Here is a 21,638-nt window from a genome sequence, read left to right as displayed (position 1 = left end):
TGTCATCTGGATGTTCTAATGGAATACATAACTAATCAGTTCAGCAGGGATTTCACTTCGATCTCCAGGGTGACTGCCAGTCAGCTCTGTGTCCAGACACACATTGTCATTAATGAATGTGGATTTCAGTAACTTCCTAAATGATGACCTACAGTCAAAGTCCAAGTTAAGGTAGAGATAAGCTATAGTAACATGCTGTTGAAAGCTTTAACACTTTCTTCAAAGTGTTTTGATTTTCCTTTTTGGTTTATTATACTATGTATGAGTCATAAATCCTTTTGAAACTGTTAAAATTCTGTATTACAATTTCATTCCTGTTTGACAAGCATTATCTATTATTAGTTTCTCAAGAATGCACATCCTGGCAGAAGTGCATGTATTCAGAGATGTGTATTTCTAAAGATGGTTTTGATGTGATGGCACATCAATCAAACCATATGAAACCACCTCAAATCTGTTTGATTTCATTTTGAATTTCTTGCTTGCTTTGCTTCCTTGCAGAGTGTCTCTCAGCTACCAAATAAAGACAGTGTATCCACCAAGGAGAAATGATATCTGGTAAACCTAAAAAATCAGTTGATCTCTGGTACACCACAGGCATTTCTTTACGGTTTTATGTTCAAATCTACTTCCATGCCCAGAGCATGGCACTTACTAGGTATCTAACTCCTTTGTGTAGTATTGCATTGGTTTTGGATGGGGTGGAGTTAATTTTCTTCATAGCACCTTGTATGGATCTGTGACCAAAACAGTGTTGACAACACACCAATGTTTTGGCTATTGCTGAACAGTCCTCGCAAGTGTCAAGGCTGCCTCCGTTTCTCACACTGCCCCCCACCAGCAAGTAGACTGGGGATTGCACAAGAAGCTGGGACAGCTGATCCAAACTGGCCAGGGGGATATTTTATACCATATGGCATTGTGCGCAGCAATAAAAGCTCAGGAAAATGAGGAGGAAGGGCTGGTGAGGGTGACTGAGCACTGGAACAGGTTGCCCAGGGACCTTGTGAAGTCTCCATCCTTTGAGATATACGAAAGTTGTCTGGGTATGGTCCTGGGCAACTGGCTCTAGGCCCCTCTTGAGCAGGGGGGGCTGAATCAGGTAACTTCTGGAGGTCCCTTCTGAACTCAACCATTCTGTGATTTGATTCTGTGGAGTTAGAGCATTTGTCTTGCCAAGTAACCGTTACGTGTGACAAAGCCCCACTTTCCTGGAATTGGCTAAATATCATCATCCCTGCTGATGGGCGGTAGTAAAGGAATTCCTTATTCTGCTTTGCTTGCACACACTGCTTTCCTTCACTTGTTAGACTGTCTTTATCTCAGCCCACTAGTTTCCTCGCTTTCACCCTTCCAATTCTTTCCCGCATCCTGCTGGGGTGAGGGGGCGAGTGACTGGCTGCATGGGGCTCAGCTGCCTACCGGGGTTAACACACAAGTGTGGAAGCCACTGTATAGCTGCCAGTCTCCACAGGGGGTTATTGGCAAGAATGCTGCATTTCAACTCCTGACTGCAAAGCAGGATCTCTTTACCCAGTTTCAGAATTGCAATCTACTTTATCACATGAATTCTAGGCAAGATTGTAGCACTGTAACTATGCAGCATTGAATGCCAATAATTTATAGACCAGAGCAGTTGTGCTGCATCTTTTTGATATGCATTTCATTCTCGCATCAGCAGTTTTGGAAAAATAAACTAATAGAGAATTCCTGAATTTGTGTGCTTAAATAGGCAGCAAATCAAGAAGAATGTGGCTGAATATCATAGGGCTTGTAACTTCTTTGTCTTCAATGCATGCATGCTTTTCTTTCACTCTTACTCTAGGCTTACACCCAAAGCTCAATATTGCTGTGCTGTATTCCACAAGCAGCGATTATGTTCAGTCAGACCGTGAGAACTTAGGCTCTGAAAATAGGCTTCATGGTCAGTAAGTATGTGCTGTGCCCCAAGAGTTGCTGGGCAGCTCAGGCCTTTGTGCAGACTATTCATTCTAGTTGCATGCTCTGCGATCCTCACCTTGAATGATTTTCTCAATGTGTTGCCAATGTTTCTGGTAAATGCTGTAGCTTCCTCAATTTCTTGCCATGGCCTCGCTGGTACTGGATGCCGTTATAGCAGGGAGCGGCAGCCTACTTATGCACAGGCAAGATTGCGGCACAAATGTGTGCCTTCGGAGAGGTCGTCTACCTTGGGGTTTCTCTGCTAACTTTAAGGATCAGGTGTTCCAAGCACCGGGCACAGCATGCGTTTGTTTTCCCATTCTTTTACCAAGCTTACCTGGGTCCTTCAGTTATTTTTCTTTTGGAGGGGTGGGCAGGTGGGATTCTCTCCCCCTCTCCCTCCCTCCCTCTCTCCCTCCCTCCCTCTCTCTCTCCCCCACCCCGCCCTTTCCCACCCCACCCCTCGTTTTAAACGTCACAAGCCTAGACCCCCCCCCCCCCCCAGGGTAACGAACTTCCCCATTTCCGTTGGCACGAGTCAGAGTAACTAAATACCTTTGTGAGCGTGTGAGAGGGTCCGTGGCTGCTGTGCGCGTCGGTTTGACTGGCCGCTCTTTGCCCAACCTCGCCATGCCTCCGGCGGTCGCGGTTTGCTCGGGAGGCTGGCCCGGTGCCGTCCTCGGGGAGGCTTTCACCGGGCGCGGGCTGCTCCCGGAGGGGCGGGGCGCTCGGCCGGGGCCGCGCCGTGCCGGGAAGGCCCGCCGCCGCGGGCGGGAGGGGCGGGCGCCGGGTGGCCGTTGGCGGGAAGGCGCGGCGCGGCTGGTCGGCGGCTCCGCGGCCGTCGCCGCAGGCCGGAGGGCGGTCTGGGAGCGGGCGAGTCGGGGATGTGCCACCCGGGGAGGCCCGGCGTGGGCCGAGAGCGTTGGGATCGGGGGCGGGCAAGGGCCGTGTTGTGGCAGTGAACTCTGTGCTCCCCCTCAAAAGCTCCGAGCCCCACGCCTGCCCCAGCGCGCCCGCCGGCCCCACGTCCACTGCCAACCTCGACCCCCACCCCCCCCATCGGCCCCAAACCCTGCCCCCAAAGGCCCGACGTAGTAACAGCTTGGTGTTATTAATCGCAAGATTGATTTCTGAAAGGTTTTCTGATGGATGTTAGATGGGATCTGTGTTCTGCCCCCACAAAAATTCCTTTTTTTTTCCTATTGGAGAAAAAGGAATTTTCAGCATCTTTTGGTGAACAAGATGATGGGTGGATGCATAGATAATGTTTGCTTGTTTGTTCGTTTGGGCTATCTCTCTCCTTTTTTTCCAAGCCATCTTTCAGAATGCTGGGTCTATATAACCCTCTAAATGTGCCTGCTCTGGTATAGTATCACACTGCAGAATCCTTAAGGGGAACAGGAAGATAAAACTTCAAGCTAAGGAATAGCCTAAAAAAATAAAAGGGTCAGAAAAAGCCAGAGAGAACACTGAAGGGCTGTGGGAAATCTCAGCCATGCTGCAGGACCCAGCATGGGTTTTAGGCACATCCTTGGGGAAGGAGCAATGTGTTACTCCAGGTGATGGGATAATGGGCACTATTAATTACCAACTTTAAATACCGGATGTGTTGTAAAAGCAGAAAGAACTATAGATGTCTGGCTCTCTAGCCCAGCAGATCACGGAGCACATGTAAAGCTTTAAAAACAAACCAAAAGAACAACAGAACATGCCAAGCAGTCAACCTAAAGCAAACTATTTATGTTTCAGTAACAGAATTGTGTAGCTTCATGTAATGAGAGGTTATTCCATCAATCACAGTTAAAGCTTTGGAAAAGTGCTCTGAAAGTATGATGGCATAATTGGTCTCAACATTCTTTTTTGCTTTGTTTTGCAGGGTAATCCTCCAAAGGAGGACACTTGAAGAGAAGCAGCTGGACACAGTAGTACAGTAGTTCATTTCAGTCATTTTCTTTGAGGCAAGCATCCAAGTACAGGATACATCAAAAAGGTAATAGGTTTATAACAGCAGGAAATCAGTTAAGTGGTATCACTCTTCTAAGGCAGTTAGGCATTGAAAGAAATGTGGGTTAAGTGTTTCTGTATGAAAGTTTGAGGGGGAGTACTGAGCAAAAGAGCACCAGAAGCTGCTTGGAGCTGTGGCAGAACCAGGTTTGCTCACTGATTCAAGCTTTTTAGGTTTTGTTATTCTCTTACAAATATGAGTGAAAACAAACCAAAGAATGATGACATTTGTCTGAAAAACAGAGACTATTTGGGGATCTCTTTAGATAAAGTAAGTTGAAAAAAAGATGGAAATAAGGATGCAGAGGGCAGTAGTTTTCCAGGAAAATGGGCACAGAAACATGCAGTTTTCGTCCATTACTCAGAGCTTCAACACAGATGACTGTACTTGTGTTTGGCTGAATTAAATGAGGTTTATATCACTGATAAGACTACGTATTTAATGATGTTTATGTTAAGTGGAATTAATTTTGAAGCTTAAACCATTGGAAATGCAACTTCTGTCTGCTTGACGAGTATAGCAAACTAACAGAACTGAGATGCTGCAGACCTCTTAGAAAAAAACTGTGTAAGAAATAATTTCTGACTACCTGCATGTAAAGTTTATACTCTGGTAGAAGTTTTTGTGCATCAGGAACACAAAAAAAGCCCTTCTAAAGCTCTGTTTCCATTCAGAAAATGAGTCTTTAGCTGTCTATACAAATTACCATTTTGACTGCAGCTTAAAAAAGGCTGTATTTCCAGTATTCTCCTTCCCTCCTCATTGTGACATCTACTGTGGTCTACTGGATTCAGTTATTGTTACAAGGTCAGGACAATTTTGTCTTGGTGACAAACATGTAAAAGTGCCAACTGAAGGAGGGCAAAGAACAAAGAATTAGGCAGTGGGAGAGAATAAGTAGAAAAACTCAAGTACTGCAAGACACTGAAGATCTGTAGTAGGTCACAAATAAGTAGATATCACTGATCTTCCAGTTTTTTACTGGTTTCTGGGAAGAGGGGGAAGTTAGAGTAAGGTTAGTGAGAGTGAAGGCTGAAGAGCACAATAGTAGAAATTTTTAAGGAGTGGATTTAAGGCTGGCGCAAGAGTCGGTGCTTTTACTTTTTTTTTCTTGAAATATATTAGGTGATTTTTTAATGCTACACTCGAGTTGGGAAGATCAGGGGTTTGGGAGCTTCTTTCACTGCAGGATCTTGCTAAGCTCAGGAAAATATGATTGAAGCTGATGTCAATTACAGAGAATATTTCAGGGTTAGTTCTTAGGAAGGTATGAGTCAGTGCTTTAGTTTTGTGACTGATGTTGTAAGTAATGTTACAGCTGGGGTTAGGATTAAGGAACTGGAAAGAGCAGCTGGACGAACAGAGATTAGTGTAGGATGTTTCAAAGTTTGAACAATTCAGATAGCAGTAAACAAAATGAACAGAAGTCAAAATAATTTCTGTTATCTTGGAATGGCTGTCATGGTACAAAGGAAGATTAGGGCAATTGTTGGGTTTTGTGGTTTATGTGTGTTTGAAGACGGTACCTATGGAAAAAAAAAAAATCATGCTGCTTATATTTAACCAAGCTCAGGTTCTGTGAGACCTCTGTGAGGTCTGGGACAGACATTCTTCTCTGAAGCCAATGGAGTAGGTTATTTCTCAGAACTGTTTTCATTACCATGCAGTAGGTTACCTCCTTTGCTGGCAGTGCACATCATAGGTGGGCTTTCCTGACAGAGCTGGGTTAGGGAGTGCTCCCATAAGCTCCTCAGTCACCAGTTTGTTGAGAAGTAACTTTCAGCAAGCACTAGTAGAAGATACAATCTTCTAATGGCAATGCAGGACTCTTTGGAAGACAGCTATCCCCTACCTTAAATTAGAGAGCGAATCATGTCTCTTGCTGCTTTCAGTTTAACTTCAGAAAACAAAACAAAACAGGACGTTCCTCCGTAGTAAAGAACTGTGAAGAATACATCAGGGTTTTGGCCTCTTGGCAATCTGGCACCTGACAGAAGGTGTTGGATATGACTCTTTTCTTTAAACTGAAACCTGTCTGAGCAAGACTTGTTGCTACCTAAGAATGGTTTGGTTTGAATTAGTTCAAATTGACTGGAAACTAGTTCAAGCTGAAGCTCTGTGAATCGGTCGCAAACTGAAATAAACACCCCAGTCAGAGCTTTTAGTGGTTGAACTGCAGCAGAGGGACGCAATTTCCTTGTTATTTTTCTGGGTCTGTTTGAGTTTCGTAACTGGACACCTGCAAGTGCAAATTAGGCATTTTTATCCATGCAAACTATCCAGTTCCAGTGTTAGTAGCCAGTGGTAGCAGAGGATAGGTTTCTTTCAGAAGCACCTGGTTTGGGGAATTAGACACTGTTTCTATGACTCTTACGCAGATGCAGAAATCTGGGAGCTTAAGCACACAGTGGTTTGTGTTCCAGAAATGTGACTGAGAAGTTTGGCTAGGTTAAAACCTGTCTTGATATCTCCTTTTCCTTTCTATTGTCTAAAGCTCATTAGAACAGATATTTCTTTCCCCATATTTATCTCCATAAATTTTCTATAAAGGTATAACAGAATTTTGGCTAATTGTGTCCTGTAAAATTAGAGAACTGGGTTTTACCTTTCAGGATATGGCTGCTTCTCAGTAGCATAAGCAAGTAACAGATGTGAAGATACTCTGCAGGAAGAAAGCATGACATGAAACAAACATTTATTAAAAAGGACTGTACAGACAAATTAAACAGGTAGCACACTCTTACTCCTACTGGGCACAGGAGTAAAATATTTAAAACACAGAAGCCAGTGAAAACGCCAGATATTGCTAAAATACCTAAATGCTAAAATGAAGTCGGAGGAATTAGAAAACTGTAAAATAAAGGAAAGCACTTTTATTTATTTAAAGTGCTAGTAAAGTCTTAATTTCTTGAACAGTCTGCTATTTAGAGTAACACATCAATGGCTATTCTTTCAAAATTAGATTCTGTAACTTGAAGCCACTGGCAGGTTCAGTCAGTGTCCTGTTTAGAAAGCTGAAATTGAATTCAGGAAGTGCAAGTATTAAAATTTGGCTTACATTTTCTCTATAATTAATGGGGTCCTTGGCACTGAAGTTTGAACAACTGACCTACCCCAGCTTGGGTATGAAAATTTCTACAGCAAAGGCTTTAGACACAATAGAGTGTTCACATCCTTTTAGCATGACCTTAAGGTGGGGGACAGGGTGAGAGGCTTGTGGTTTTTTTGTTTTTTTTTTTTTCCATTTGGTTGCAGAACAACAGAACTGTCCTTTGAGGAGAGTGGGGAACCAGGAAAAGACCCTGGAAACCATCTATAACAAAAGAATCCAGTGATTTTGTTGTCTCTTGAATGCCCATTGAAAAGCGAATGACAAAGCCGGGGTGAACAAGACTTTAGTAATATAAAAGTCTTGAAAGCTTTGAGAAGCCTCTCTTTGTGGCTATTAAGAGAATTTAACCCAAATAAGAATGCATTTAAGCCAAGTGAAGAAGTATCCTCAAAGAACCTTAGGTACAAAGGAGGAGGCCATTGTTGCTCCATGGAACAAAAATGCAGTAGACTTGTGGTAAGAACTGTACTTCACACAGCTTCCTCCTCTGCCTAAAAAAACAGTAAATCAATATTTCATAATTATCCCTCTAGTCTCTTGAGAAAGGTGCCTGGGAGAAAAGGGCCTGGGGCTGTCACAAGAAGAGCTCTTCGGTTAAACTTCCTTAATTAATCTGAGAGAGAAAAGGAGAATACTGGTTCCCTATGAAAGATACTGCTTCCCTCCCTCCCCCCACCCCCAGGATCCCTTAATGCATAATACAGATTTTGTCTCCTTGAAATAGAGTCATAGACTATCTCGAGTTGGAAGGGACCCATAAGGATCATCAGGTCCAACTCCCTGCTCCTCGCAGGACTACCTCACTAAACCATATGACTAAGAGCATCATCCAGATGCTCCTTGAACTCTGACAGGCTTGGTGCCGTGACCACTTCCCTGGGGACCCTGTTCCAGTGATCGACCACCCTCTCGGTGAAGAATCTTTTCCTAATGTCCAATCTGAACTTCCCCTGACGCAGCTTCATTCCATTTCCTTGTGTCCTGTTGCTGGTCACCAGAGAGAGGAGATCAGCACCTCCCCCTCCGCTGCCCCCCCTTGAGGAAGCTGTAGACTGCGTTGAGGTCCCCCCTCAGCCTTCTCTTCTCCAAGCTGAACAAACCAAGTGACCTCAGCTGCTCCTCGTAAATCTTGTCCTTGAGGCCTTTTACCTTCTTGGTCACCCTCCTCTGGACACATTCTAATAGTCAGATGTCCTTCTTTCACTGAGGCGTCCAAAATTGCACACAGTACTTGAGGCTGCACCAGTGCAGTGTGGAGTGGGACAATCATCTCCCTCAACTGGCTAGCTATGCCGTGCTCGATGCGCTCCAGGACACAGTTGGCCCTTTTGGCTGCCAGGGTATACTGTTGACTCATACTCAGTTAGAATCGTTCTCAGCAATGCATGCTATTCATATGGCAGAACTTGTGAAAACAGATTTGTAAACACTAGTACATTATTGATACAAACACAGTATGCCATATTCACATTTTTTTCTTTTTTTAAAAAAACCTTGTTAAACACGGCACAAGAGACTAGTTTATAAAAGTAAGAATACGAAACTGCCATACTAAATTAGTAAACAGTTTTCCTTAAGCATACTTCAGTTTAGAGCTCTAGAGATCTCCCAAGAAAGAATGAACCTGGCAAAGTAAGTGAAGTGAGAGCAGCTACGACTAACCCTATCTATTTCAGAACCGTAAGTCAAAGTTTCTACAAATCTATCCTTCTATTCGCACTACTTCATTGCAGACCATTTGCCCATTCTCCATTGTCACTACTTCTTAAATTTATGTACAGCTGTCAAAGTATGCTGCTCTTATGCGTGCACTTTGGGGGAGGTCATATACTGTCCTATAACTCTGTGTGCATTTTCCCTTAAACCCAATAGGAATTGCTCTGAACAGGGCACGCAGCATGTGGCCACTCTTGACGTTTAAAAGTAGAATCCAGTATTTGTGTTAGGAAACATGCGTAACGATAGACTTAGCACACTGCTGCCATTTGGAGCATGGGGTCAGACTATACTCCATTATTGCTGTCTCACAGAGACTGAATGCCAGTAATTCAGGTAGCAGAATCCGCTCTTCACATATTTTCAGGAGCACATGGTCCACATTCTGTCTCTGCTGTTGACAGATGTTTATTTGGCTATGAAACATTAAAATGGGAGAATACCAACTGAACTTGGCATAAATTACAAGACTATATTCAATAACATACGTACTTTGTGGCGGAGCTGGGAAATTAATGGCAGCATACGTGACTTGGCCAGCAAAATTGGTTTATGTGGATTTCTACAGTCCCCAGTATTTAGCAAAGTTCTCCGTATAACCACTCTAACATAATAGTAGAGGAAAACCTGGGCTACAGAGAGAAGAACGTAAACCAGCAGTCCCTGCCTCCTGAAGTTAGTGAAAAGAATATTTAATACTTGAGATCAATTTAATCAACAAGGGCAGTAAAAAAACTGGGATTAGAAATCAGTAAATTTTAAGCCCTGGTTCTGTAGTTGGGTCACTGCCATTGTCCCCATTGGAGGAACTGTTGTTACACGAGGTGAAACAAAGGGAAGACACGGATACAGGGAGTGGTCTGAAGGATCCTTTAGTCAGGGTATTTTTGGCACACGTAGAGAGCAAGAAGAAAAAACTGGGCTGAAATAAAGCTTACTTGACAATGCCCTATTAAAAGATACAAAAATAGGAAGTTTTGGTTGAGGGAGGACGATGACACCAAAGCCAGGCAGTTGTGGTGAAATACATCATTTTTAGTTGACACTGTTCCTGGTGCATGTTAGAGAACTTCCCTGTGCTCCAGTGGAGGGTATGTCTGCCAAGGGAGATTTTGGCTGTAGAAACCAGGAATAGAAGATGTGCAGAATGGCTGATGTTGCAGTCTGTGCACATAGAGATTTGAGATATTTCATGCATGTTTCCTAGAGAACCACAGTGAGCTGGTTGGCCATAGAGCCTAGGCGGACCACTAATACAGTTCATTTGAGCCTTGTACTTCAGTCAATCAGTCTTCTGACTGCTGAAAATAATACCATATTAAGACATTAAAGCATTACAAATTAGATCATTTTAGAAATTCATACACAGCCAGCAACTTGATTCCCCCTTCCAAATTTTAAGTCAAGTTTGAGGGAATGGTACAATCAAACTCCAGTAAATCAAATCTCACGTGTGTCCTTAATGCACTGATTTCCTGTAAAACCGATTTCTTTTTTTCCCCTGAACATTTCCTGTATAAAAAGAGCTCTACTGGATACCCAAACCTATGCAGTCTTACTAGCTTGGTAAACAAATTGTTCTTTAGTGAAACAGACAGTCTGCTATTTCAGCACTTCAAATAGTCTCCTGTTATCAGGAGAAAACAGAATAATCTTTTAGTAACATCTGTTTTTAAAAAGACAACATAAAAGCATTTGTGGTAATCGCATTTGGCCAATAGGAATAGCCTGGCATTTAGGATACGTGCCTAAGAAGTCTACTTTGTTCATGAGTCCAAAAGATGGAATGATTGAAATGTTAAACTGTAGCACCAGTAATACTTACTTTCCTAAAACCAAATCCTAAGGACTGGAAGGAAATTAAGACAGAACAGGAACATTGTGCTTACATTGCATTAAATAGAAAACAATGGGTCGGTCATACTTGAGTCTGCACTTCAGTAAAGTCTGGCCACATTTGCAGTTCTACTGGAAGAATACTGGAACAGGTCACATGTTTGCTTGTCATTCTTCTGGGTTTCATTCGTCCTGTTTCCTCTTGGGCTTTTTGGGATTCCGAGATCGGCTCTTTGCTTTGCAGAGTGGGCATATGGGCGCATTTCGATGAATTTGTTGGTGACACGATAAACATGCCTGAAATGTGACATTGCAGCCTCTTGTTACAAACACTTAAGTGGCATTGTTACACGGGTTATTGAGTATCATATTCTAAGTTACAGTACAGAAAAAAATAACTAAGGGTTCTTGCCTTCAAAGGCAAACTAATGCTACATTCTCTATGATCCAGGTCTCTGGATTGTACAGTAACTTCAGGACAACTGAAAAAATAGAGTATCTCATTGAATTGAAACTACGGTTCAGCAGACACATGGTTCAGGCATGTATCAATAACTGTAACATTAAATTCTATTTTGTGTTAAACATTCCACATGTTTTAAAGATGCTTACATGTGTAATAGCTCACTGAGTCAGAGAAATTACAGTGAAGGCCAACTGTGATGTCACAGAATCCAAGGCAGGAGCGGGTGATAAGATGAATTCCACATACTTAACAGATACAGAGGATGCAGGATACAGAACCCTGCCCTTTTGCTCCATACTAAGCCCTTTAACTTCCATTTAACTGAAGCATATGACTTTCAGAAAGGCTTTTCAATGGCCTAACTCCACATAGTAAGCACATAACTATGGAGTGTAACTACATCAGTTTGCCACCTTAGTCAGTGAATCTTTGGAACTTGGGTGGGATGAATACTGCTATGGAATTACTTAGCTCTTTTTACTGACTACAGGAGGAGGTGAGTAAAACTGTCACTTAAGTGCCTGTGGTTAGGTTAAACTAATCCATACGTTAGTCTTGACTTGAAGATCTCAAGAAGTGCAGAAACTATCACCTTTCCTGGTAATTTGTACCATCAGTAATTACTCTCCTTCATAAAATACGTGCATTGCTTCTAATAGGAATCCATTTAGGATTAACTCCCAGCTATTAGTTTTTCTTCTGCCCAGCATTTTTTTTCCTTACATGCCTTTCTCCCACATGAAACACAAGAGAAGTGGGAATTGCCTACATCTCTGCTGATGGAGACTCTTCAGTCATAAAGGAGTCAAATAATACAGAGCCTTGTCCTTAACCCTTGATGACTGGTGCTACTACTTTTAAGTCTACTGGGGTTGCTCTTGATTTGAACCACTGCAAGGAAAATCAGAATCAGGACACACCATTTCTCCTTTTCGTAAATATTGGTCAACTTTATAAACATAATACATTCCAATGACAAAAGAGAAAAAACAACGCATTCCATCTCCTGACCTTCATTGGAGGTGGCTGTTGTCTGAAAGTTGCTGTCTGTCTGGTATCTTGTTTCCTAGCCACTTGCAGCTGTTGGGCAGCCGCTGCAGCTGCAGCCAGAGACTCTGGGATGGGAGGCTCCTGTGGTTCTGTCTGCCATTCTGCTTTCTGCTTTTCAAAGTAGCTAGACAAAAGAAAAACAAAAAATATAACCACCTTCTGGAGTATTCCATCAGTTTGTAAAGGACATTTTGTGTTAAAATATAATGGATCGCTTTTCCCTATCATGTTCCTCCACTAGAGTCAAATTGCCTACACTTAGACACCACTTGGACTAGTTAATAAATAGAATTGGTGGTGTTCTCCTCCGCATTTGTACGCTTCAGCCAGATTCCAGATCGTCAGCTTCTAAGGTATCTTGATGTACAACTGGACATAAATCTAATAGGATGGAAAATAGACAACATATGTATTTAATCTTTAACAGCTTTACATGCACCTCTGTCAAACTTAGTTTTTATATTTTGTTCTTTTAAAATGAATAACTTTTGTATGCAATAGATTAATACATTCTTTGTAGTGTCAAGGTGCGTGGAATGGAAGACAGCATTTCTGAAGAAATGCAAAAGAAATCTTGAAAACTGTGTGTCTGTGAAAATGATGCCAAATAATGCTGGGTGTTAAGAGAAATCTAAGTTTCTTAAAACATCACTTGCATTTCAAACGGATCTCTTAAACAAAGGACACTGTTCTTTGAATAGTAGCTAATTCTGTCACCTTCTCCCACCTAGGTTATACGTAAAAATGAAACTGTAATTTATTATCCAAATCTGTTCCACGTCTAGGGTAAACTTACTTGTTGCCAATCGTATGTATATGGCTAAATGCCACTGCCATGTGCATGCAGCAAAAAGTAAAATTCTGACTAGCAGTAGCACAAATCAACTGAAGAATACTTGTTTTGTATCCCTTTCTTGTATTGCCTCCTACCTCTGCTTGCTAAACAAGCAAAACAAAAAATTACTTTCATGAAAAAAAAAGGTTGCTAGAAAAAAGCAGCATACGATATAAAAATCCAGAGAACCAATCACCCCTGAATTTTTGCATGCCATATGTAGGGTTTGCAGCTTGGAATAATCTAAATTTAACTTTGAACAAATTGAGACTGAATGTTATCAAATACACATGCTCCCACATCCCTTTTTTGTTAACTTTTTTTTTCATGCTTACCTCTTAAGTTCTACCAACAAAAGTAAAATAACAAAATAACCAGTAGAATCGAGAGAAGGTATGAAGCCACATAATGTTTGCTTTGGAGACTTACTCAAGGGACAGTTTCTCTTCCTCCTCACATAGATCTGGCAGCCTCTGCAATCCCAGAGTCATCCGCAAAGCATCTACATGCTCCTTCAGGGGTTTGTACTCCTCATGCAAGCGACGAGTAGATTCCAAGAGCTTGTTGAGATCGTTCTCAGACTGCTTGATAGTATTCTCCATCTGAAACAGGAGCATGGGCGTGCTTTTAAAGAACTGTTCCTTTAATAGCTCTCTGATTGAGCAAGAGACTGTATCAGAAAGATGAGGTTTTTCTCACTCAAGTTGGAAAAGATTGGAGACAATGCAATAGTAAAACAAAGAGTTAAGATACGGGGAGGATGAAAACGGCAAGGAAGAAGCAACTGAAAGTGACACACGAGATGCATTTTCATTTAAAAAAGGTGCACTCAACCTATATGACCTGAACAACAGAAAAAGCAGGTAGACGGGCTACAGACAAGTCAGCAAGTGAGGAGCTACGGAAAACTCTCAAGGGACATTAAAAAAAGAAATTAAAGTAGAATAAACTAATTTTCTGTGTTTCTAAGATACTGAACACCAATGGTTAGAAGTTAACAAACAAGCTAAGGAAAGGTTCCTGCTTTTCTTACTGCAGTGAATGGGAAAAGCAGCAGAGAAAAAGATAGTCTTACAGGAAAAAGAGGAGAGGATGAAACAGACTGAAGTTATGCAGCTGGGTAGGGGAACAGACATTTCAAGTGATAAATAAATGCAGTCTGCACATCAAGTACGTAGCTTGTACTTGCTTACAATGTGGGAGCTTTTTTCTTCTGGTGCAAAGCACAGATACCTTCAGAGCTAGAAACCACTGTACAGTCATGTAAGTGCCCTAACATGATGTAAAAACTGCAGGTTTAAAAATACATTCCCCATTTAGTCCCTCTAATTCGCTAATCTTGTTTATAAAGTGTTTTTCTCTTATTTGTATTAATTCCCTTCAGGCTGGTGCTTCTTAATGTTTGGTGGTTCCACTCGGTGATCAAGGTCAGCTTCCCAAAAACTCTTTTCTTCCAAAAACCTCCAATCAAAAGTCCCACCTAGCTGCCAAAGTTTCTCTGTTTCCAGGTGCTAAATGAGAAAAGATTAACAGGAAGAACAGTTTTCTATGGGACTGCCAGAGCGATGTTACTGTGGCTACTGGTAAAGTTGTAGCCACAATGGGCTTAGTTATCTGCCCTCTTGGTGCAAATGCTTACTATGTCAACATTACAAAATATCCTGCCCTACACAGACAGGAAAAAACCAATTATCCTGAGGTAAATTTACTTTGCACTCTTTGTAGGATCCTAGGATGGTGTTGTAAAGTCCAGATTATTGAAAGAGTGATAGTTCACTGATGTGCACAATTCCACAATGATTCATATACAACTGTGTCTTAGGCTGCCCGCAGCTGGACTGTTGCATACCACATTAATATCAGCATGGATCAGTCGCAGCTCCTCCACATGGGCCATCTTCTCTTGCAGCAGCAGGTCCATTTCCTGTTTGTATTCTTTCAGGTGCCTCTCCTCAGACTCCAGGGCTTCAAATTCTGCTTTCAGTCGTGCCTTTATTTTTTCCATCTGCAAAGTCTTGTTCCTGTATCCCAGTGATAATTAAAAATATAGAGAGACAGCAGTAAGTCACTGCAAGGTACTTTTGCGAGTTGTCACTTTATATGTGAATAGATAGAAGAAAGTAATAGCAGTAATAGACAAGGGTGAGACTAAACGTGTCTGAAAAAGGATGAGGTGCAATGAGAGAACTGAATGCTAATCCCAGCCTTTTTGCTGAGCTTTTCAGTGCTATGAGAATTCTTATACAGAACTATGAAATTAACAGAACGCTGTCAGACTTTAACAGTTACTGTAGATTCAGAGAATTTGTACCAATAGAGTTCTACTGCATCAATTAACTCAGATTAAACCCTAGTTCCAAAATGGAGAAATCCAGAAAATCTGGGAGGTTTAGCACAGGATTCTGAGAAATGTAAAATGAATTGGAGGTGATTACAGTGTCATATACACTGACTAAAACTATGTGGACAGTAATTTGAGCTGCTAAAATACTAATTTCAACTTCAGGTTAAAGAAAATTCCAGAGCAATGACATACCAGAATAGTAGAAACTCAGATGACACTGGCCATCAACATCCCACTTGCAAGTAACTGCATTCTCTCGGTTCTTTGCTAAGATCTAGTACCTGTCACATATCTGTAAATGTTTCTACCCATATCCTGCATTCTGATTTTTTTTTCATTTGTGCCAATCCATAATTCCATAGCAAAAATGTTTAGATACTTGGTCCTTATCTCTCTCTTCAAAGCTAATAATGAAGGAGCATGAGTTTCAGTGATCAGAGAGTTTTAAGCAGCAGAACAGCCTACTGCTGTTGCGATTCAACACTTGTCCAAGCTGTTGAACAAAACAAACAAACTGTTCTTGTTCCTGCAATTTAGTTAGTGAAGAGGCCTTAGTTATTTTTCCTGCACTGGAAGTTAGAATATGATACTGGGTAACCAATGTGCCAACAACACTTAAATGTTTCTAACAAGAGGCTGCAATGTCACATTTCAGGCATGTAATCAAGCATTCCACAACTCCTTGCTGTACCTTGCGTGAAACAAACAAGAATGTAGCATTCCTTTTTAGTCACCTAACGCCTAGTACAATTAAATCCATATTGGTTTCCACGTGCGGTACTGAATAACACAGTAGACTTTCTACAGGCATGATGTAAGAGGGGGCTGGGGAGGAAGAGGTTTGCATTCATATTTAAATACACTATTCCTATGCCAATGCAAGGTGGGGTAAGTTTGATTCAAATTCACCATAAGCAGCAAAGCTGACTATAGAACGCAGCGTGTAGATTATAGGAAGCTGCCTATCAGATTAGCAATGAAATCCCAGAATAGGGATTTCACCCTGATCCTAGAACTGGGTGTGTGACTTCCCTTCCCACTAGGCCCAGACTTGCTCCCATTGAAGCAAGCAACACAGGTCTGACGTTTTTAATGGGAGCAGAAGGCACTGAACCCCCTGGAGGGAGCTGGTCTATCACCCATTTCTAGGAAAGGAGATTCCTACACCTCTGTGGGGCACTTGTTCCCTTTACAGACTGTTTCCATACCCAGTCCCCACGGGCTCTCTCTCAAACTGCTCCCACAGCACTGAGAAATGGATGGTTTATTTCAGTGTTATTCTATATCATACTTGTAAGAATAGGAGAATATATGTACCCTGGGCTTTAACAGAGTTACTGTTTTCTCTCACTCCAACCAAAATTCCCAAAGACATTTTAAAGCTAGCCTGAGGACTCTTCTTTAAAGCATATGGCAGGTGCCTGTATAGATTTTATTCTTGCTTTCATATGACCAAAGCTTACCCTGTCACCATCCCTCTTGGGGAGGCTCTGATGTGCCTGTGAATCCTCCTCTCAGTCCCCTCGTTTCTGTTTCCAAATCAGTCTTTGTGAGTTCAGTATCTGCTTATGTACCTAGTTTTGGTAATCTTTTCCTGAGTGCGTGAGACATCACTGGCACAATGGGCTTCCACCATTTGCTGAAGAGTGTGGCAGAAAGCAGAGTCAGTCCCTGGGACAACTAATTATGGCTATCTTTTCCAAGTATTATAACCAGTAATGTGACCAGGGTTCCTCCCTCTCTCACTTTAGGAGTTTATAAAGCTGCAAGAGATAAAAACGGTGTCATAAATAACTCCTCCAATATGTATTCAGAAATGGGCTGCCTGGTAGGGATAATATAAATGGAGGAGATTTAAAATGGAACAATTAAAAAATTGAAGGTCAGAGGGGCTGCTGTTTGTTTCCTTAGAACAAAATAAGACAAAATTCTGCCTTGCATTGGTACCTCAGAAATAATCTTGACAGTAAAGTTCTTTCCTCGACATAAATAAGTCGTAGGAGGTACGGATTACTATTCCCAGTGATGGCAACCCATGACTGTTAAGAATAGAAATACCAGACCAAAGACAGATAAAAAGCCAGTGACAAATAAGGTCACATCAGAGGTCACTCAGAGACATTTACACATATTGTGGAAGACATATTTAAAAACAAATTTGATAAAATTCACTTGGTAAGTATGATTATTATGTCTGTACTGTAGCTCACCATAGAGTTCACCTTGTTTCATATAGTACGTTTATTATAGAAAATATGAGTTGTATACCTGTGAGCATACGTCTGTTTTAAAAGGTATGCAGTCATTCCAGTTCTGAAAAGTCCGTATCTCACCACTAGAGTAAAAAATACCTGATGGAATAATAAGTCAACTAGTAAAAGTTTTGTGAATGAAGTGCAGAAGAAGCCTGGATATAGATAGAATTCAAGTATGTAGCTACAACACTGGAATCTTTAATGTCATTGGAGGTGTTCTGTCATTTACTACACAATGGCATATACTAGTCTGAATGTAAATATTGGACTTAAACCAGTAAAAGAGATCCTCTCTGCCTTCCATTTAAATGTGGCAATATCCCACTAAAAAATACCATCCAACCATCTACCTCTGTTTTCATCAAGTCTCATTGTTCCCATTTACTTAAAACATTTATTTAGTAATGGCAGCTTTGATTACTGAGACTGGGAGTATTTGTCCCCAGTTTCCTCCCTGTTTCCTCTCTTGTATTTATGGCATGCATTCACCTAAGACCATGGAAATAGATCAGTTTTCTCACTGTTACTAGTCACTGGCTGCCATCCTCTGCCAAATTGCTACAACAAATGAGTTGCAGGGGATTGTTTCAGTCCAAATGATTAGCTTTTGATATTAGGAAAGAAAAAGCACACACAAATTAGAACTCTTCCTGTTAGCATCAAGCAACATGCAGTAATGTTTTAAAACAGAAACCATGTGATTTCTAGACTGTCTAATGAATTCTGCCCTCCTTTTCCCTTCTATTTAAGTTCTTACACTGCATTGACGACAGTAGTCACTAAGAGCATCCCAATAGGGCATTAAGCAGTGAAACTAGCATCTGTCATCAATAAGTTCACTCTCATTCTCCTTTATCTCCTCCCAGTCAGAACACTGAGGTCCAGTCTTTAGGTATTTGCTTAATTTTATGACTGGGGTTATTTCTGTTCAACTACTTAATGCATATAAAATAAGCATGTGGAGATACATTTGGATTGTGGGCATATACATAGGTGTACTGACAGCAGTATTCCATTGACTACAAATTATAAGTATGTATCTATAGATACAGATATGGATATAGATAGAAGTCTTCAAAATCAGATCCCAGAATGCCTTCACAAACCCAGCTGAGCTGCCTTTAATAAGTGATAGAGATCCACTACAGGAATGGGCAATTTCTTTGATTTTGATTGTGAGGGCTTTTTTCCTCTCTGCCTGTAGAATAATATATGGAATGCAGATTAAAATAAAGCCTGCCAAATCTATCAAAGGTGTGTCTGTAAACATAAGAAATGTTTATTTTGAAGGGAATTCTTCACAGAATGCAAGCTCCTTTTAAAAGATTTGGGGATGAAAAAATAGGTTTATTTGATCAGATTTTGTTAAAGGCGGCTCAAAATTGACATCAGTGTTGCAAGTAGGATTGACTTTTTGATTTTTTTTCATTTAAAATATATTCAGGCAACTTTCTTGGTACTTCATGTACGCTAAAGCTAGTAATGTCACCTTTACAGCACCTTAAGCCCCAAACTAATAGCAAAAACGTCTTAATTACAGCTTATATATCACCTTTGAATATGTTATCAGAAAAATGAATACCCAACTATGGGACACCACTCTCTCTGAAAAGATAATTTAATGAGATATTTCAATTAGGTGTTATAATAATTAGACCACAAACTGTCGTGGGCCATATTTAGATCTGTATTTTAAAACAGAGCCTGCCTAACAGTTGAGTAGAAGAGCATTGTTCTTACTCTGCAAAGTATGCGTTGTCCCATCTCTTTCTACAAATCGTTGTGGGATGCTAGAGGCGCGAGTAATTTTCGCTCGATCTTTGTTGACCTTTGTGGCATTGCATGAGGGCGGCCGAGGCCCATACGCTGCTGCCTAATTCACCTCTTCCATGGGTAAAATGCGCTTCTTGGGGGTGCTGTTAGCGGCCAGAAGTCCCTGTGACCGCCTGCGCACGCTGCTGGCGGCAGCGCCTTTGTCCCCTGCCCTCTCTCCCCGATAGCCCCTCTCCAGCTGTCGTGGCCCCAAAACGCTTCTCATCGCTCTGGGTCTACCCGCCGTCAGCGTGCCTTGCACCTCCCAGCGACACCCTGAGTCGCTGCCCGCACCGTCTTTGTGCCGCGTTCTGGCTTTCGGAGGCGCGAATCCCTACTCAGAGTAGCCAGCTCCGGCCCTATCCTGAAGGTCAGTGCCCTCAGCCAAAGAGCGCAATGCCCTACCTAAAGCTAACGGGGGCGCGCAGGGTGCCGGCCTCCGTTGTCTGGGAGCCCCCCTCTTCCAACGCGCCGTGCGGTTCAGCGGTACAAATGCCGGGGTGCCGCCGCGGAGCGAGGCCGCGCGCGCCTGGCGGCGGCTCCCGCCGGGGACCCGCAGCGGCGGGGGCAGCCTCGTGCCGGCGCGGCGGGTCCCGTCCCCCCCACAATCCACCGCCCCCCGCAAGCCCCTGCCGCCCCGGCGCTCGCCGCCCTGCTCGCCGCTTCGGGGTGCTGGCCACAAGGGCGATGAGGGAGACGGCCGCGGGGCTTCCCCGCCCGCCTCAGCCGCCTCCCCGCCTTCGGGCAAGCGGGACGGCGGGGCTGAAGGGAGCCGGCCGGGCGCTGGCTGCTCCGCGGGCTCGGCCGCTCCCCTCCCCTCCCCTCCCCTCCCCTCCCCTCTCCTCCCCTCTCCTCCCCTCTCCTCTCCTCTCCTCTCCTCTCCTGACAGGCGCGCGAATTCCCCGCTCCGCCGCAGGCCGCAGCCCCAGTGCGAAGCTGAACGTGAACCACCCCGCCCCCGCCCCGGACAGGGCCCGCCGGCCGCCCCGGCAGCTGAGCAGCCCTACGCCCGCCCCGCCGGTCTCCGCCCGGCGCCCGCCGCGCCGCCCTGCCCGGCCGGCCTCGGATAGCCGTGCCGTCCGCGGGGGCACGTCCGTCCTTGGCTTTCGGTGTCGTACTCCGCTCTGCGGGCCATCCCCTTCCTCTCCCAGCCCGTCGCGGCTCCCGCCGTGGAGGGAGTGGGGCAAAACAGTCGACTTATGACAGGGCGCCGCAAGAATAAGAAATAAGAATCCAAAGGGCTTCAGGAAAACCACCCGCGGCCCGACACCACTCCCCCAGCTGCGTGGGGCTGCTGCGTCCTTCCCACCCGCGCACTCCTCCTTCTCGTGTTAGCACTCCGGACTAATTCCCTGGAAATGCACGACCATTGCCGCCCTTCGCTGCGCATACCAGCGGCGATTCCCAGCAGCAGATGCTCCTTCCCTATTTAGAAAAACGTATTTTCAGCTCTTATCATAAAGCCCAGCGGTGGTTTTCTTTCCCTCAGTAGCACAATAGCTACTTTCACATCGATGCAACTCCTCCGCTCCCCCGAGAAAAAAGCCGCTTGGTGTAACTGATGCGGCACAAAGCAAACATACCTGATCTCCTTGATGCTCTCGAGTTTGCACATAATTTCTTGCTCATCTGCCATGCTTTTCAGTCCCGATTTAAACCTCCCGTGAAATGTACAAAATGCCGGGGGGGGGGGGAGAAAAAACATACAATAGACACAATGTAGTCACCCCCTCCTAGCATATGGTCTCTGAGCCTGTGCAGCAGGCTCTAGCGGGAGCTATGGGACTGAGAGTCCAGCTTCCTATTGCTGCTTAGGCAGATAGACAGCAAAAAGACTACAACACCCACAAGGCAGAGCAGAGCTTTCCTGCCCTTCTTCCTGCAACTACATTTTAAATCAATTTGTCACACCTCATTGTGTCAAAGGTTGTTAGGAGTGCAAAAAGTGCAGGAGGCTTCCTCCTGAGATCTGTGCAATGTTTAGCTTTTTGTTAAAATTATCAAATATGCACTAAGAGACTGTTGAATGAGTTCACGATTTTGATTAAAAACTTTTGTGACACAAAGGCATGCTGTAGCCATTATTACTACCATGCTGTTTTCTACTAGATGCTCTGGGTGATGTGACTGTGTCTGGAGTTTGGAAAAGACATATTTTGTTCTTTAGTTTTTTCTTTTTTATTTCTGCTACTATACATAGCACTTGTAACTATGGAAAAGAAATGCAAATATAAATGCAAATGGATTGATGAAAGTGACCATTTGT

General features: G+C 43.1%; 1 protein-coding gene and 1 long non-coding RNA gene across 14 annotated transcripts in view; one reads left to right on the top strand and one right to left on the bottom strand.

Annotated features, from left to right (window-relative positions):
* LOC128153984 (uncharacterized) overlaps positions 1-21,638 on the top strand; it is a 36,778-nt gene that overhangs the window by 7,960 nt on the left and 7,180 nt on the right. For 4 of the 11 annotated variants that reach the window (XR_008239192.1, XR_008239199.1, XR_008239190.1 and 1 more), the window contains 2 exons: positions 69-558; positions 3,818-4,374. The exons of 1 other annotated variant lie outside the window; for it this stretch is intronic. This is a non-coding gene — a long non-coding RNA (uncharacterized LOC128153984). Of the gene's footprint in view, positions 1-68; positions 559-3,817; positions 4,375-6,558; positions 6,661-21,638 lie in introns of those variants that run through there. 6 more of the 11 variants (XR_008239194.1, XR_008239191.1, XR_008239197.1 and 3 more) reach the window with 4 other exon arrangements.
* ZC4H2 (zinc finger C4H2-type containing) lies at positions 6,625-21,085 on the bottom strand. Of its 3 annotated transcripts, none has more exons than XM_052813978.1 (5): positions 20,956-21,085; positions 14,811-14,982; positions 13,391-13,563; positions 12,088-12,250; positions 6,625-10,907 (listed from the first exon to the last, which is right to left on the bottom strand). In XM_052813978.1, the coding sequence occupies exons 1-5, from the start codon at positions 21,075-21,077 to the stop codon at positions 10,794-10,796; spliced, it is 744 nt and encodes a 247-aa protein (XP_052669938.1). In that variant the 5' UTR covers positions 21,078-21,085; the 3' UTR covers positions 6,625-10,793. The 3 variants fall into 3 exon arrangements, with proteins under 3 accessions (XP_052669938.1, XP_052669940.1, XP_052669939.1); XM_052813980.1 differs by lacking the exon at positions 20,956-21,085 and adding an exon at positions 19,301-19,830; XM_052813979.1 differs by lacking the exon at positions 20,956-21,085 and adding an exon at positions 16,769-18,826.

The sequence above is a fragment of the Harpia harpyja genome, chromosome 18 (genome assembly GCF_026419915.1).
Source record: "Harpia harpyja isolate bHarHar1 chromosome 18, bHarHar1 primary haplotype, whole genome shotgun sequence".
Classification (NCBI taxonomy): domain Eukaryota; kingdom Metazoa; phylum Chordata; class Aves; order Accipitriformes; family Accipitridae; genus Harpia; species Harpia harpyja.
The sequence above is the reverse complement of the archived record's forward strand: the minus strand, read 5'-3'. Positions and strand labels throughout refer to the sequence as shown.

What these genes read in the sequence shown, in the direction of transcription:
- ZC4H2 (XM_052813978.1), bottom strand. Translation starts at nt 21,077, where the DNA reads ATGTTTTTTCTCCCCCCCCCCCCGGCATTTTGTACATTTCACGGGAGG. An exon ending in TCCATGCTGATATTAATGTG is followed by an intron (nt 13,564 to 14,810) that starts GTATGCAACAGT and finishes CTCCTGTTTCAG; the next exon opens with ATGGAGAATACTATCAAGCA. An exon ending in GAAGAGAAACTGTCCCTTGA is followed by an intron (nt 12,251 to 13,390) that starts GTAAGTCTCCAA and finishes TCTTTTGTCTAG; the next exon opens with CTACTTTGAAAAGCAGAAAG.